Genomic DNA, 16,661 nt, shown 5'->3' with positions numbered 1-16,661 from the left:
ATTAGGAGTTCGAATTACCTAATTTGAGCCTACATTAGCCCATCAACTAAAATAATGCACAAATAACTATCTTTTGGTGACAAGCCCACCAAACTAGCTCATAAACAAAATAATAAGCCTCCCAAGAGGTCGAATAATCAATAATGCATGTCGTTGGGCTCTCTAAGAGGCCTGATGAAGTCCATAAGTGCCAAAATGATGAATTAGACTTCCAAAAGTAATGGACAAGGGGTTGGCCCCTTGTTCTCCCCATAATAAACCTGTGGTGCTCTCAATGGCTGTAAGGGCACACAAGTGACCTCATGTGTATCCAAGTGTGTCGAAGATGCCTGTAATCCATCTGTAAGGGCTCAAACGATGGTGTAAATGATGCCATATCAGGATACAAGTCCTGGATCATCTGCCAAGTGCATGGTACAACTGTGGGGCAAGCTAGGCAAAGGTGAACTAGGTGCATCTTCCTCGTCCGATATGTGAATCTCGAGCAACCTCTGAACATCTCTGGGGATCCATGGAGTGTTGTCTATTGCTGTGGAGGCCCATGGGTCTCAACACACACCTTACATGTGCCAATGTAGCCCTCTAGAGGGTTAGAACCCCATATAGGGAGACCAAACTCAAGATGGAGACCACCTATAATCTTGCATAAGATCCAATGCATCCCCTAGCCTTCCAGTACAACAAGTCATCAAGGAAAGCGAGTAAAAGAAATTACAAACCATGGACAACCAGTGGGGACTTCATAATGGCATGCCCTTTCATAATGGGCTTTGGCATGTGCTAATGTCTCCACGCTCCAAATGGGGTTAACCAAGTATCGCATTAGGTGGTTTGTACTTCTAAAGGGGATAATATGTCCAAGGTACATCTTTTTAAAGGAGGTGGCATGTGATAAAGAGATGAATGGAGTGGGGAAAATAGGGCGGCCCTGGGCCACATGTTGGGGTACAAGAGCAGCTAGTAAAAGGGAAGCCCACACTTGGGTATAAAATGTATAGGAGGGAGAAATCGTGGTACATGAGGTACCTTGGCCTTGATTTTTCCACCCTTCTTTATATGTCTTTTGCCTTTTTATGATTTTTCTTTAATTAATGGCTCGGGGCTAAAGTGGTAAGAGCACGATGTGTAAGATATGGTAGTGGATACCCTCTTTAAGGTAGGGCGGTTCATTGCCCACCAGGGGTTGGGACAATCATAGGTTTCTAAATGATAAAAGAGGCTTATCTAGGGCCTGAACGAACTAGGGTGATGGCCATGATGATGGGGTAGAGCTCATGTGTTGGATTTTGCCCACGTGCTAAATGTGTTTGTCTAGGCCATATTTTGCATTTTGTGGTACATTTTCCTATTGAATGTGGCCAATTATGCTTTTGCTTTTTTTTTCAGTTACATCAACCTCCGGGGCATCATTCTAGGCCCGACCCAAGGTGTGGGCAAGGGGAAGGGGAGAGCTAGCCCTATGTAGAGCCAGTGGAGGAATGTGGACCTAGGTGGGAGAAATGATGATTGGGGTTATAATGAATGGAAAGAGAGGAATATATGTGGATGAGGGAGGGGGACCACGCAACCAAAATCAAGGTTTCCCATGAAATACCATCCCTAAAGTCAAATGGTCAATAAAAGAGATCCCACGAGACTAGAATCCAGGGTTAATAACCAAAAGGGGTTTAGGGGACAAGAGCATAGACCTAGCCCATTCTTTCCGCCGAATCCCCCCATTAATCCATGCCCAGAAGTGTTCATGATAAGCAAACTACAATACTCAATTACCAAATCACCAGGCATACCTTTAGGTTTGGGAGGCCCACCTTCAAATATACGATCATGGCAGATGGGTGAGGGACCACATGACTGGCTCAAGTGGCAGAGAAGTGGCAGAACGAGCAAGTTGGTGGCTGCAAGGGGCTGCTGGCTGCCGGCTGAGGACCATCTTGAAGAAATTTTTTCTCTTAGGGTTACCACCTACAAAATGCTGGGTAACATATCCTATATGGAGGAATTTCCAAAACTGAGGTCTTATGTGTTTGGTATTCATTTTAAAACAGGAGTTCCAATCATGGTTCTGCTTCAAAGTATACTTGAGCTAGTCATTTTCTTTACACTATTTCTTACCTGCTTCTTGTGTTTGTTACATCCAAATTTACTTTGTAAAGATCTGCTGCACTATCGTTTGCAGTTGATTTCTTTTGGCACTTTTGTCTTTGGAAACGCTGCATATATTACTTGAAGATCAAATCAATACATATAGAACAGAAAAATTACATTGCTCAAGCAACAGGGGTCCTGGGAAATTCCCACCTCAATAAAGCCAGAAAAGCAAGCAGAGCCAACTCCTGCTCAAAACTTCTCAAATTGACGCTTAATCAGTATGCTTTTCCTTTTGTTTTGTATATTTTTGACTCTTATATATAAATGCTCCAATTTTATTAGGGAAAATTCTTATCCTGTAGTTCATTCAGAATAAATTTTTTCATTGATGTTGTTAGTTTCCTGTTGTACAACATGGTCTATTACATCAATTCTGAATACTGGTCGAAAACAACCCTTTAAAACATATTACCTTTAATTTCTTGTGCACTCTATTCTGTCAATAACTTCTAGCCTTTTAATTTAAGGACCCGAAGATAATTTATGTAATTTTATCTACATACAATTGGGAGCAATTATGTCAAATTGCCCCGATACTGCTGTTGATGATAAGATACATATACAAATAGCTATGCATTACTTATGTATATTATTTTATTATGGTTTACTAATGACTCCAGCTGTTGGCACGGTGCAGAAAGGACCTTGCAAACATTGTGAGACGCCGAGGATACAAGGCTGTAGCTCAGCTTTTGGCAGACCCCGGGGATATTTGCATCACAGAAAGTACAGAAATGCAGAAGATGAACAATCGTGATACTGAAAGTATTGAGAAGGGAGATAAGGAACCTGACCCCTCTCCCTCAGTGCAATTATCTGTTGTACCTCTTCATGACACTGTTGGTACTTCTGGTACTAACTATACTAGTTTAGTCAAAGAAAACCACTATTTCCAGGAGCAAAATTCCAATGTTGGCATCCAAAACTACCAACGGGAATGTCCAGCTGCTGACGACTATTTCACTACTTACACCAAAGCTATTGATATAGTTGACAGCAACTCGAATTACTCTTTAAATTCTTCCTATATATCTCTGCGTGAAAAGGCAGCAGAGTTTATTCAAACGGGAGAATTCCAAGATATTGATGGTAAGCAAAAGGACTGAAATGGAAAATACTTTTCTGTTGGTCAAATAGGTTTCAAAAATATGTCCTCTAATGTCCTCTAGTTTTTAGTTCTGTCTTTGTTCTTTTTCGATTTTAAGGGTCTGTTTATGTTATATCAATAAAAATGTACACCAGAAAGGATGTTGGAGTATTGACACTCCAATAATATTTATGATAGCATCATTAATTGTTTGTGTCACTTAATATGTGAGTGACATTTGATCAATGCAATGTTAGAACTTAGATGTTGTGGTTAGGGTACATAATTAAACTTAAGCGACCATAACCACTTAGAAGATATGAGATAAAGGTGTGTGAGAGAGATGTACATCCTGCCAAACTTTTAAAAAACTCACCTTTTATTTTTTTTATCTCCACCTTCATGCTTTTATTTATATTTGTGTATGCATCTTGTAACCCCTTATATTGTATGAGAATTTTTCCATGTTGATGACCCTGACTAAGCATGTTGCAATTGGATAATTTTGGCCTTGGCACTTGTTACCCACCAAAAGTGTGCAACTGCAACCCCAAAGAGAATTTTTGTGCCCCCATTGGTAAGACAGTCAGCCAACAGTGCTATGATGATCCACAGATAGCTTTACTTTAGAGCTCTCCATCTATGCCCCGATCAGTGTTGTCTTCCATCTAGCATACTTCTTGAAGGAAGGTGGGTCATCAATAAGAAGGTACACTAACCATTTATGCAATCATGTGCTTTCATTTAATGTTTGGGGCATGCTAACATAAATCAGAAACCAAGCTAAATGATTGACCACTCTTGATTATACCCTTGTTCCCATACTTCACCTGGGAGATTATCCTTTCCACCACCTCCCTTAAGGCCCCTTTCTTCCATTGTCAGGAGGGGCACTAAAAGGAGGTACTGATTGATATAGTGTGCCCAACGTAATCCATATTTACCACCGTCCATGTTTTCCTATGTCCACTTCCATTCTTTGGGTTGATTGTCATTGATCATTGGGACTGGCACCTTATATCCTCATCTCTAAGTTAGTGCTTGGAAACATTGCCCTGGGAGGTTGTGTTAATTTCTTAAAATCCAATTACAAATTTACTGTCCCAACAAATAATCACAGATCTGAAATAAACAATTCTTTCTTATATGTCCTTAATTACAATTAAATCAGACAATTCTAGAAAAATATACCCAGACTTTGCAATTTACTCGGACATTCAATTTAACCAGAATTTAACAATTTAAATGTAGAAAACTACGTGGATATCCGTTTGAAGGCATTTCTGGTCTGTTGTTGCTCCCGCTCCTGCTACCAAACCGACCTTTTCCTCTCAGCCTATCTGTGATCAACCTATCCGGTTCCCAGATTCAGAAGACTTTGTATTTGAGGTTCTGGCCCCTGTGCCCAAAACTCCAAGAACAATTACTCAAGTTTTCTCCACAAATTCACTCTGACTATTACTTCTCTGTATATCCTCCTATGTCTTTGCTTCTCGGAAAGGCCAAGAAAATCCTCCCTTTTTTTCCCTTTTCTACCATCTGTGATCCCCTTATAACACCAATTCTTCCACCGCCTTCCCCTCCACTGTCTCAGTGTTCCAATTTATAAAATGGTTTTCTGGTTTTCTATCAGTCACAGGTGGAGTGAGTCCCTGCTTCCACAATGCTCTTTCATTTTTTTAGAGGCAGTCACATTTATAAGGTTATGAGTGATGGTCTTAAGTTCAAAACTTCAATATTTATTTAATTTGTGAGACAACATAGTTTTTAGTATTTCAATTTCTTAGTACTTTTATTAAACTTACACTTTTATTAAAATTTATTAATTTAATTCATATCTTAAAATTAATTAATTAAAGTTGTCGGGGAATTAATTATTGAAATGATAATGTCATATGTTCTTTTCAAAATATTTATTTAATTTTTTTTAGTTAATAAAATATATACAATTTCTTTTAGTTAATATAATAAATAATATATTAATAATATTTCATTTTATTTTTGTATAATCCATTATATTTACTTTATTTTGGAATAATATATTAATTATATATTATGATGGTGGTATACATATCAAGTACCCCACTCGGTATATTCATTATATTCTAGTGAGTTAGGCATTTACTTAAAAAATTAATTCATTACCCTATACATAGTCATTTTTCAATATTAGCTAGTATGTATACTAGTGCAGTGCATGCATATGTAGCTATCATATGCATGCTAATATCCCTATACTCCCTTTAATTCAAGATGGGTCATTACATTTCTAATATGATTTGTAACAATAAATATTCTGGGGTTTTAAGCTAATAAACAATAGAAGTGAAATTACTCGAAACCAATCACATGCAATCAAATGCAACAAAGAATAACACAAATATACCCTGGAAACCCCAGTGTGGAGAAAACCAACAAGCGTTGGGCTTCTTATTCAACTTCAGGAGAAATATTTTTTTAAAGTAGACTTACAAGAATTTGCTTTAGCAAATGCACAACAAAAGATCTCAATCCTCTCTCTCACTCGGCCCTTGTATGACCCACACGTGTGACCTATTGTTTGTGCACAAGGAAAGCTCATCCTCATAGCCTAAGAAAAAACTCAGCGTACTTGCTCAAGATAATTGGGCCCCACACGTGCCAAGGTAACTCGACCTCTCTGTTGATATCGCTTGCCCTGATCTCACTCTAACTTGCTCGATCTAGCCTCTTATCACTCTTGTTGCCAAATACTATGCTCCATTGAACCCCAACTCGTGCCAAAACAATTGTATTTCTCTTTTGGCTCAAACCCCTTATTAAAAAGATCAAACCCTAATCTCAAGCGAAATCCCTAATCTCAATGGTTGAGATTGTTGAAATTGTAATTAGTGTCGGGCTTCGTAATGTAATGTAAATTCATCATCAATATATTTATTACATTCATTATTATTATTATTTTATTTTTTGGTCAAAGCATGTTCTTCATGCTTATATAGTCAAAAGAGTAAAAAATAATTTATTATGAGTAAAAAAGAAAAATGTATGTAAGAAAAGAAAAAGTATTTTTATTTTGAGTCAAAGAGTCAAACAAAGACAAAGTCGGCCCTCCTTGGACAAGTCGGCCTATGTGGCACCTATTCGACTCTCCTAGACAACTATATATACAAGTCAACTTGACCTCTTGGAAGATCATTCATTCATCATCGAATCATCATCATTTTTGCGCAAATCAAGAAGAAAAGACAACCAGAGTCAAAGGAGAGAGAAGGAAGTCAAAGGAGAGAGGGGAGATAAGTTTTCTGCCCTAGTTTTGCTCACACACGCAAATTTTCTGTGGTTTTTTGAGGCCATTACAATGCCGAAATTTGGCCTCTACTGCAGGGCCAAATTTTCTGTGATTTGATAAGATTTTAGAGGGTTTGACCAGTGTTGACTTTCGTTGACTCTGACTTGATTGGAGGAGACTTGGAGGAGGGTTGACTAGGGATCTTTGTGGTAGTTTTGGTCTTGGTCTTGGGTCTTGGAAATCTCACTTTGATCTGATTCTATTAGAGAAGGATTGTTGGGTTTTCCCCCTTGTGGGGTTTTGCCCTAGCTTGGAGCCTAATTTCTGGTGTTCTTTGTCTCTTTGTGATCTTTATGCTTTGATGTTTTGTATAATTGCTTAATGAAGAGAATATAAAATTAATAAGAAGACAACTAACATCCACCAATAATTATCAAGAAAGAGGAATCAAGCATTAAATTATCTAGCACTTGGTTTCTCAACATGGAATGAGAGCTAAGGTGAAGGAAGGAGGCTTGAAGATCACAGTTTGTTGGCACTCTTGATTGAAGACATCTTTGCAACAACTATCTTTTCTCACTCTTTCAATGGCAAGATACATGAAGGACAATCTCAAGGCTCTAAGGAGCCTCTTTGAATCCATCAAAGGATACATCACCAACTTCATCTCTAAATTATCTAAAGAAATCAAGGATGGAAGTCTCTACTCTGCACGTACAGGTACATTTGAAGATGAAAGGACGTGGGTAATCAATAGTGGAGCTTCAAGGCATATGACAAGTGAACATGGACATCTCAATACCCTATCTAAAGGAAACTCTTCTCACAAAGTCGAACTTGGAGAGAAAAATAGCCATTTAGTTAAAGGGATTGGATCTACCTCCATAGAGCTAGAATCTGGTGGGAACATTCATCTCAACAACATCCTCTATGTTTCAGGTTTGAAAAAGAATTTGCTTTCTATTTCTTGTTTAGAAGATAAAGGAAACAGGGTAGCACTAATTGATGGCAAAGTAGTTGTTTGAGTTAAGGGATCTAGCATAAAAAATGCAAGGACTATTAGGATTTCTGAGGGAAGGTTGTATATTCTTCTAGCTCCTCCTCCTCAAGCTTTAGTACACTTGGACATCAATCCTTGTGAGTTATGGCATAAAATATATGGCCATCTTTATTACAAAATATTGCCATCCTTGAGTCAAATTGTTACATGTATGCCTCAATTGAAGGAAGAACATGGAGTTTGTAAAGGGTGTGTCCTTGGTAAAAATGTGAAGAAGTCATTCCCTAGCAGTGATTCAAGATCCAAGGAAATCTTGGACCTAATCCACTCTGATGTTTGTGGGCGCATGTTAGAAATTCACTTGGTGGTCATCAATACTATGTAACATTTATCGATGATCATTCCAGAAAGGCTTAGATATATTTCTTAAAGTCTAAAGATGAAGTATTCGAAAAGTTTCAAGAATTCATTGCAAAAGTTGAGAATATGATAGAAAATAAAATCAAGACCTTGAGATCAAACAATGGAGGTGAATATACATCTAAAGAACTTGTGGCCTTTTGAAAAGAAGCTGGGATTAAGATGGCGCTGATAGTCACTTATAATCCTCAACAAATTGGTATAGTTGAAAGGAAGAATCGATCCATTGAAGAATGTGTGAGAGCCATGCTATATGACCAAGACCTTCCCAAATTTTGATGGGGAGAAGCATCTATGACAGTAGTCTACATTCAAATAGAAGTCCTCACAAAATTCTTGACAACACGACTCCGTAAGAAGCATTTACTAGAAATAAGCCTAATGTTGATCACCCCAGAATTTTTGGATGTCCTGTCTACATTCATATTCCCAAGGACAAGATAAAGAAATTAGATCTTGTACGTATGAAAGGAATCTTCGTTGGTTATAGCACTTCATCCAAAGCATACAAAATCTACATCAAGGAACAATGCCATATTGAAGTAAGCAAAGATGTCACATTTGATGAAAGCGTTGCATGCAAGAAGTCCAAGGATATTCCCATTGACTCTAATGAAGAAGAAAGCTTTATCTTTCTCAATGAAGAGAGTCCAATTCAAGACAATTCTCTAGAACCTACAATTGGTCATCATGAAGAACTAGAAGGACCTAGCGAATCTGTATAACCTGTCGTCACTCAAGAAACTTGAGAAAGACCAGCTTGGATAAGAACAACTCTACAAGAAGATGAAGGATATGCAGTAGCAAAAGGAACATTCAAAGAAAGCAAGAGACCCAAAATATATTCTACTTATGTAACATATATGACCAAACTCTTTGAAGCAGAACCTACCTCTTACGAATTGGAAGTCGAACATCAAGTATGGAAGAATGCAATGTTAGAATAATACCAATCAATAATGAAGAATGATGTTTGGAAAATTGTTCCTAGACCAAAAAGGATAAATCAATGGTGACTTCCAAATGGGTGTACCAAATTATGCATGCAGCTAATGGGAGTATTGACAAATACAAGGCAAGATTTGTGGTTTGAGGATTCTCTCAACAAGAAGGAATTGATTATGCTGAAACTTTTGCTCCTACGGCGAGGTACACAACAATCAAATCTCCCGTCTCTATTGCAGCTTCTATGGGATGGAATTTACATCAAATGGACATAAAGACAACTTTTCTAAATGACATAATTGATGAAAAATTCTACATTGAGCAACCTCAAGGATTTGAAGTGCATGGAAAAGAAACTCATGTTTGAAGGATAAAGAAGGCTTCAGATGGCTTAAAGCAAGCCCCTAGAGCATGATATGCCCGAATGGATGCATATATAATAAGACTTGGTTTCGTCAAAAGTACTCCAGATCCAAACCTCTACATCAAGGTAGTAAAGAACAAGCTTGTGATCATATTACTATATGTGGATGACTTACTGATAACAAGTGTGGAATATCGTATATGCCAACGCAAGAAGGAACTAGTAGCTAGATTTGACATGAAAGATCTTGGATTAATGCACTATTGCTTGGGACTTGAAGTTTGGCAGAACCTTGGCGAAATTATCTTGGTCAGGGAAAATATGTGATCAAGATTTTACAAAAATTTGGGATGATGGATAATAAACCCATGACAACACCTATGATCACCAATTTGAAGAAGCTAAGGAGTTCAGGTTCAAGTTTTGTTGATCCATCATCTTACCGACAACAAATTGGCTCTCTGATGTATCTCGTGAACACCCGACCAAATATATGTTTTGTACTAAATAATCTTAGCCAATTTCAGATGGAGTCTAAACGTTATCATTGGATAGTAGCAAAACACATCTTAAGATAACTCTGTGGGACCATACATCATTGTTTGAAGTACGTTGTAGGAAATGAGATCCAGTTATTAGGCTACACTGATTCAGATTGGGCAAGAAGTGTTGAAGATGGAAAATATACTACTGGTGGTTGTTTTTGTTTGGGATTTGCTATGGTTTCATGGATGAGCAGAAAACAAGACTGTTGCTTTAAGTACTGTTGAAGTTGAATATATGGCAGCCAATGAAGTTAGTCGTGAATCAGTTTGGCTCAGTAGGTTGCTTGATGATTTGTCTGAAGGACCTTTGGATTTGACCATCATATGTTGTGACAATCAAAGTTACATAAAGCTACCAGAGAACCTGATTTTCCATGTGAGGACAAAGCACATTAATATCAAGTATGAAGTATCACTATATGTGAAGCATGGTGTAGGATGGAGCCATAAAGCTAGAATATATATCCACTGATGAACATGTAGTAGATGTATTGATGAAATCCCTTCCTAACAAGAAGCATGGGTATTTGAGAGACAAGCTTGGGCTTGTGGATGTCTCCTCCCTGGTTGAGATGGAGTAGGGGTGGACAATGTGTTCTCCATGTGTCACGTTCTATGGCCAGGAATGATCGCTGTAAGCCTAATGCATGAACACTGGTAGGGAGAACGGTGGATTGGATAAGCATCAGGGACATACATTCTTGAGTCATGTATTATGGTTGACTAGGATTAACATCCTAAGTTGGATATATAGACTTGGTAAAGAATGGTTCGGAGGACATACTTTTCCTTGGATTAGGAAATGGTCCTGTGAGGTCATACCTTGGGAACACCTGAGTGGGGTATGTGCTTTGACAGGCAACGGTGTCCAAATGACTCCCAACATTGTGCTCTGATCTAGTGGAGGGATAGAGCGTACTTGTCAGGGCATTGGTATTTTGACAATGTTAGCTATGATGATGTAAATCATCGTTGATTCTTAACAATCTAGATCCTTTCTTATACGAATATTTTAACTTGAGAATATCCTGTTGTGTCATTATGATTCATGAATAACTCCCTAGTTAAGAGGGAGTGTTGAAACTGTAACTAGTGTTGGTCTTCATAATGTAATGTAATTTCATTGTTAATATATTTATTATATTCATTATTATTATTTTTTTTTTTTTATCAAAGCATGTTCTTCATGCTTATAGAGTCAAAAGAGTCAAAAAGAAAAATGTATTTGAGTCAAGTCCCATTTGGACTTTTGTAAGAAAAGAAAAATAATTTTCATTTTGAGTCAAAGAGTCAAACAAAGACCAAGTCGACCCTCCTAGATAGCTATATATACAAGTCAACTCGACCTCTTGGAAGATAATTCATTCATCATCACATCATCATCATTTTTGTGCCTAATCAAGAAGAAAAGACATTCGAAGTCAAAGGAGAGAGAGAAGATACATTTTCTACCCTAGTTTTGCTCAAACGTGCGAAGTTTATTTGGTTTTCTAAGGTCATTACAAGGTCGGAATTCGGCCTCTACTGTAGGGCCGAAATGTTCTATGATTTGACTAGATTTTAGAGGGTTTGACCAATGTTGAATTTCATTGACTTTGACTTGATTGGAGGAGACTTGGAGGAGGGTGGACTTGGGATCTTTATGGTAGTTTGGTCATGGTCTCGGGTCTTAGATATATCATTTTGATCTGATTCTATAAGAGAAGGATTGTTGGGTTTTCCCCCTTTTGGGGTTTTACTTTGGCTTGGAGCCTAATTTTTGGTTTTCTTTGTCTCTTTGTGATCTTTATGCTTTGAAGTTTTGTATAATTGCTTGATGAAGAGAACATAAGATTAATAAGAAGACAACTAACATTCACAAGTAATTATCAAGAAAGAGGAATCAAGCATTAAATGTTAAAATTGGCAACTAGGGCCAAATTCCACCTTGGGACAACTCATTTGATGGAGATGATGATTGCATTGGATTCCTCTTTTCGAGAGGTCTAAGATTGATATAAAGATCATCTCATTCGGACAAGCAGAAGTGTGATTTTGAATTTATGACCACATGTGCAAATTGTTCAGGTCGGCCTCAGCTTAATGTAGGCTCAAGAAGCCCAATGGACGTGTCTCTTCACCCACAACAAAGTGTAAAAATAGAAGAAATCTCACTCCTCATTTGGACATCATTCACTCAGACATTTCTTCTCTCTTCATCAGATTGGTTCATACATCGTGGGCAACTTCTCTCTCTCTCACGTGTCACAAGGAGGACATTTTCTAAGCAGAAAATTACAAGCTGAAATTTCAGATTTCAAGACTAAGGTTGACCAACTTTGACCGAGGCTGTTTTGATTGAGGTTGACTATGGTTTTGAGGGTAGAATTTCACTTTCTTCAGGTCGCATTGAATGGCATGAAAATCGAGAATTTTGGAGCTATTTGACCTGTGTTGACCGCAAGGCTGACTGCTGGTTGATCGAGTTTGACTAGAGTTTTTGGGACTATTTTGGGTTGAGTTTGACCATTACTGGAGGCTGAGTTTGACTGCCTTTGAACAAGCTTCAAAGGAGGTATTTGACTGCTATTTTGACTAGCGTTGACTTTCTGGTTAGGGCTAAAGTTTGACTACAATTGACTGTAGAATTTAACAGGGCTGATTTGACTTTGTATTGGGCTTGTCTATTTGCCTTTTGTACTCTCTCTCTGCTAAACTTTTGAATTATAATAAGAAGATTTGATCAAATCGTTTTCCCCACATTGGGGTTTTTCCCTAGCATGCGCCACATCTGGTGTCCTCTTGTCTTGGCATGTCTTCTGCATTTGTTTTTATGTTCTTTCTGCATTTAATGTTAATGTGATTAATGGTTGATGTGATCGCTACTATAAATAATTGGATATTGTTATCGGATTGCTAAAGAACATTGAAGTAAATTATGCTAAGCATAGAACATACCATTGTTATCTAAAATTAACATGGTATCAGAGCTCAGGTGAAGACAAAGCACAAGCAAGAATGAGAAAATCAATCACTAAGGGAAGCTGTTGGACAAGAATTTGGAGCTAGCCTCAATGATAACTACATCATACTTCAAATCCGAGGACAAGCTTAAGGACAAATTCGACTATCATGCATGGAAGATGTCTTTGGGTTTGACTTTGGAAGAAAATGATGCTATGGACTATGTCAAAAAAAGAGTGGTGGAGCCTCCTTCAAATGCACCTGCTGTTGCCAAAACAAAGTATAAGAAAGGTGAAGTCAAAGCTAAGAAAATTTTTGTTGATTCCATTCACAAGCCTTTGGTTGCCTATATCTTTGATTTGGAGACATCTAAGGAGATGTATGACAAGATGGTTGGGATGTTCAAAGTAAACAATGCAAATCAAGTCCTCTTTCTCAAGGACAAATTGAAAAACATCAAGATGGATAGAGGAGAGTCCATTCAATCCTACTTCATGAGGATTACTGCAATCAAGAATGATCTCCTATCTATTGGAGAAGTTGTTGGTGACAGGGAGCTCACTCTTATTGCACTTGGAGGCCTTAAAAGAGAATGGGATGTGTTTAACACAACCATCCTCAACAATGACAAGATTCCGGGTTTTGATGAATTATTGGCTCGATGCACTCAAGAAAAAATAAGGATGATGGAAAGAGATAATCCCTCAAATGGAAATAATCCTACCGCTTTCTCTGCTCATTCTAAAAGGAAGAACAATGTTGGTCCAAGAAGACAAGGTCAAGGATTTAAGTTGGGATTCAAAGAAGGAAGAAAAGGAAGATGCTTCAATTGCAACAGGTTTGGCCACTTTGCTAGAGAGTGTCCTCACAAGAAGGATACTCCAAGGGATAATGACAACAACAACCACAACAATTACATAGGCAGTGGGAATCAAAGGAACAATAAGTTCAACAACAAAGGAAAGAGGAATGCTCTCGCTGCTCGATATGGAAATGGTCGTCCTCCCAAAAGATCGAGAAATTCCAGGTATGAGGAAACTAATGTGATAAGCAAAAAGAATTTATCTTATTTCTTCCCTCACCATTGCCTCTCCTCTAGATACATTGGATCATTGGTTGATTGATAATGGTGCCTCAAGACACTTCACTGGGTGCAATGAGGCCCTCTCAAATTTGATTGAAAAGAAGACAAATTTGAAGATCATACTTGGAGACATTGCCACCTACCTCGCGAAAGGAATAGGGACTGTCACTCTTCACTTAAATCAAGGTCAAACCCTTCATCTAGAAGAAGTATTGTATGTATCTGATTTGAAAAAGAACCTGGTATTTGTTTCTGCAATGGAAGATAAAGGTTTCAAGGTGACATTCGTTGATGGGGAGGTACGTGTTTGGCAAGGGAATCCGAAAGATGCATTTACATTTGGATTTAGGGTTGAAGATCTCTATCAGGTTGGAGGAAGTCCTTTGGGAGCTATGACTTGTGATACTTCTCTTCAATTCGAATTATGGCATTGAAGATTTGCTCACCTTCATTACACAACCTAACCTGATGTAAGGAAGATGGTCACAGGTATGCCAGAATTCAACATAGATCATGAAGGATTTTGGGGTTGTGCAGCTGGAAAACATACAAGGGGACCATGCCCTTCAAGTGAAAATCAAACTATCGATATTATTCAATTGGTCCATTCTGATCTATCAAGTATGTTGCCCATAACATCTTTAGGAGGATACTTGTACTATGCAATTTTTGTGGATGACTTCTCTCACAAAACATGGATCTATTTCTTGAAGAAGAAGGACGAAGTGTTCAAATGGTTCCTCTCTTTCAAAGCCTTGGTCGAGAATCAAACAGGGAAGAAGATCAAAATATATAAGATCGATAATGGAACCAAATATGAGTCAAATGAGTTCAATGACGATTGTAGAGAAGCTGGTATTAAGAGGGAGACCCCTACTGCATAGACTCCTGAGCAAAATGGAGTTGCCAACAGGAAGAATCGAACAATCATAGAAGCTACCCTTGCTATGCTTCTGTCATGTCCCTTCTCAAACACATTAGTAATAGGGTGCTGCAACACAATTTTTCACATTTTTGATTAAGGAAGAGGGCCCCGTACTTTCGACTTAGGGACTTAGGGGCCAAATCGACTTTATTTCGCTGTTAGTGGAATGTGGGGGCCACCCACATAGGAGTTCGAATTAGCCATTCGATATGCTTGGAGGGAAAATCAAATGGGTGGATGGAGGGGCCCAAGGAGTTATAAAGAGAGATCAACTCTCATTTTGTTTTCATTCTGAATATTTGACAAACAAACTCACTCTTGTACGCTCTGCTGCTTAGCGAGTCTACCGACTGTTTAGCCACGAGTCTTCCGCAGGGAAGATTCAACCTCTACTTCGGGGGACCATCCGTGCTCGCCCTAGGGAGGCTGTTCCACAGAGATTGCAGGAGTTTTCAGCAGTGATTCACAGCTTAGCCAACCACGCAGAGGAAGGGATTGCGTGTTTTCTGGGTAGCCAGAAATATGCAGAGGTTGATTTAGCCACCCAAGAGGCCGAAAATCCAAAGTCAAAATCAGGGAAATTCCCTTCTGGGTTTTTATGGGTTTTGTCCAAGGAGTTTAAGGCTAAAACTGCATAATTTTCTGAGCAATTTTTGGTCACTTTCCAATAGGCCAAAAGTCAGCAGATGTAGTTGGAGAGTAGCGCCCAAGAGTCCGAAAATCCAATGTTAAAATTAGAGAAATTCCCTTCTGGGTTTTGCTGGGTTTTGTCCAAGGAGTCTAAGGCTAAAAAAACAGAATTTTCTGGGCAGTTTTTGGTCACTTTCCAGCAGGCTGAAAGTTAGCAGATGTAGTTGGAGAGTAGCTCCCAAGAGGCCAAAAATCCAAAGTCAAAAACAGGGAAATTTCCTTCTTGGTTTATCTGGGTTTTGGCCAAGGAGTCTAAGGCTAAATGGGCAGAATTTTCTGGGCAGTTTTTGGGCACTTTCCAACAGGCCGAAGTCAGCAGATCAGTAGTTTACTAGGACAACGTAGAGCATAGTAGAGCAACAACTGAACAACCATCTTTCCAGCTATTCTACCACCTGGGTTTGGTCCAGCTTGTTCTTGTGACAAGCCCAGGTGAACTACTCCATTTATATATTGTACTCATGCTCTCATATTTCATAATATATGGCTCAGCAGTTCCAATATTACAGTGTTTCATGGGTGTTTGCTAAAAGTTTTTAATTTTCCACTGTTGCACTGTTTTTTTAATTGGTTTATCACTTAAATTCCTGTTTAGGGACATTACAACTTCATGACCAAGGCCTACCAAAGTTCTTATGGGGAGAAGTTGCCAACACCGTTGTATATGTTCAAAATAGGTGCTCGCATCAAGCATTGGACTTCAAGACACCCAAAGAAGTTTTCACCGGTAAGAAACCTGATGTTTCTCATTTTAAAATTTTTGGTTGTCCCATATATTTCATGTGCCGAAAGGGAAAAGAAACAAGCTGGATGCATCTGGAAAGAAAGGAACTTTTGTGGGCTACAGTGAAACTTCAAAGGCGTATAGAATCTATGTGCTTGGTCAAAGAGAAGTGGAAATAAGTCATGATGTCACCTTCGATGAAGATTCTGCCCATATTCCTATCCCTAGGAAAGACAATGATGATGATGCAGGAAAGAAGGATGAATCTTCAATAGATGATCCGATGTCCGATGGATTCCATTGATCCACCTCCTGGTGAGCCCTCTACCTTAAGGAAAAGACCTTTGTGGCTCAAAGATACTCTTGAAGATGTTGAAAGACAGGTTGCACCAAGGGGGACATTTCGTGAAAGCAAGAAGTCGAATAGGTACCAAGGGTACTTAGCAGTTATGAGTACCATTGTTCAATCTAAGCCATGTACGTTTGAAGAAGCCGTGAAGCACCAAGTTTGGAAGGAT

The 16,661-nt window shown here is 38.6% G+C and overlaps 1 protein-coding gene across 8 annotated transcripts in view; it reads left to right on the top strand.

Moving 5' to 3' along the window:
* LOC149150860 (5'-AMP-activated protein kinase-like protein) overlaps nt 1-16,661 on the top strand; it is a 416,691-nt gene that overhangs the window by 117,718 nt on the left and 282,312 nt on the right. For all 8 annotated transcript variants that reach the window (XM_089439603.1, XM_089439597.1, XM_089439602.1 and 5 more), the window contains one exon: nt 2,786-3,237. In XM_089439603.1, coding sequence (XP_089295729.1) covers nt 2,786-3,237 — 452 coding nt within the window. The remainder of the gene's footprint in view (nt 1-2,785; nt 3,238-16,661) is intronic.

Source organism: Pinus tabuliformis, chromosome 9, assembly GCF_031772625.1.
Source record: "Pinus tabuliformis cultivar Carrire ecotype Pingquan chromosome 9, CPIR1, whole genome shotgun sequence".
Taxonomy (NCBI): Eukaryota; Viridiplantae; Streptophyta; class Pinopsida; order Pinales; family Pinaceae; genus Pinus; species Pinus tabuliformis.
This window is presented reverse-complemented; position numbering and strand designations above follow the sequence as displayed.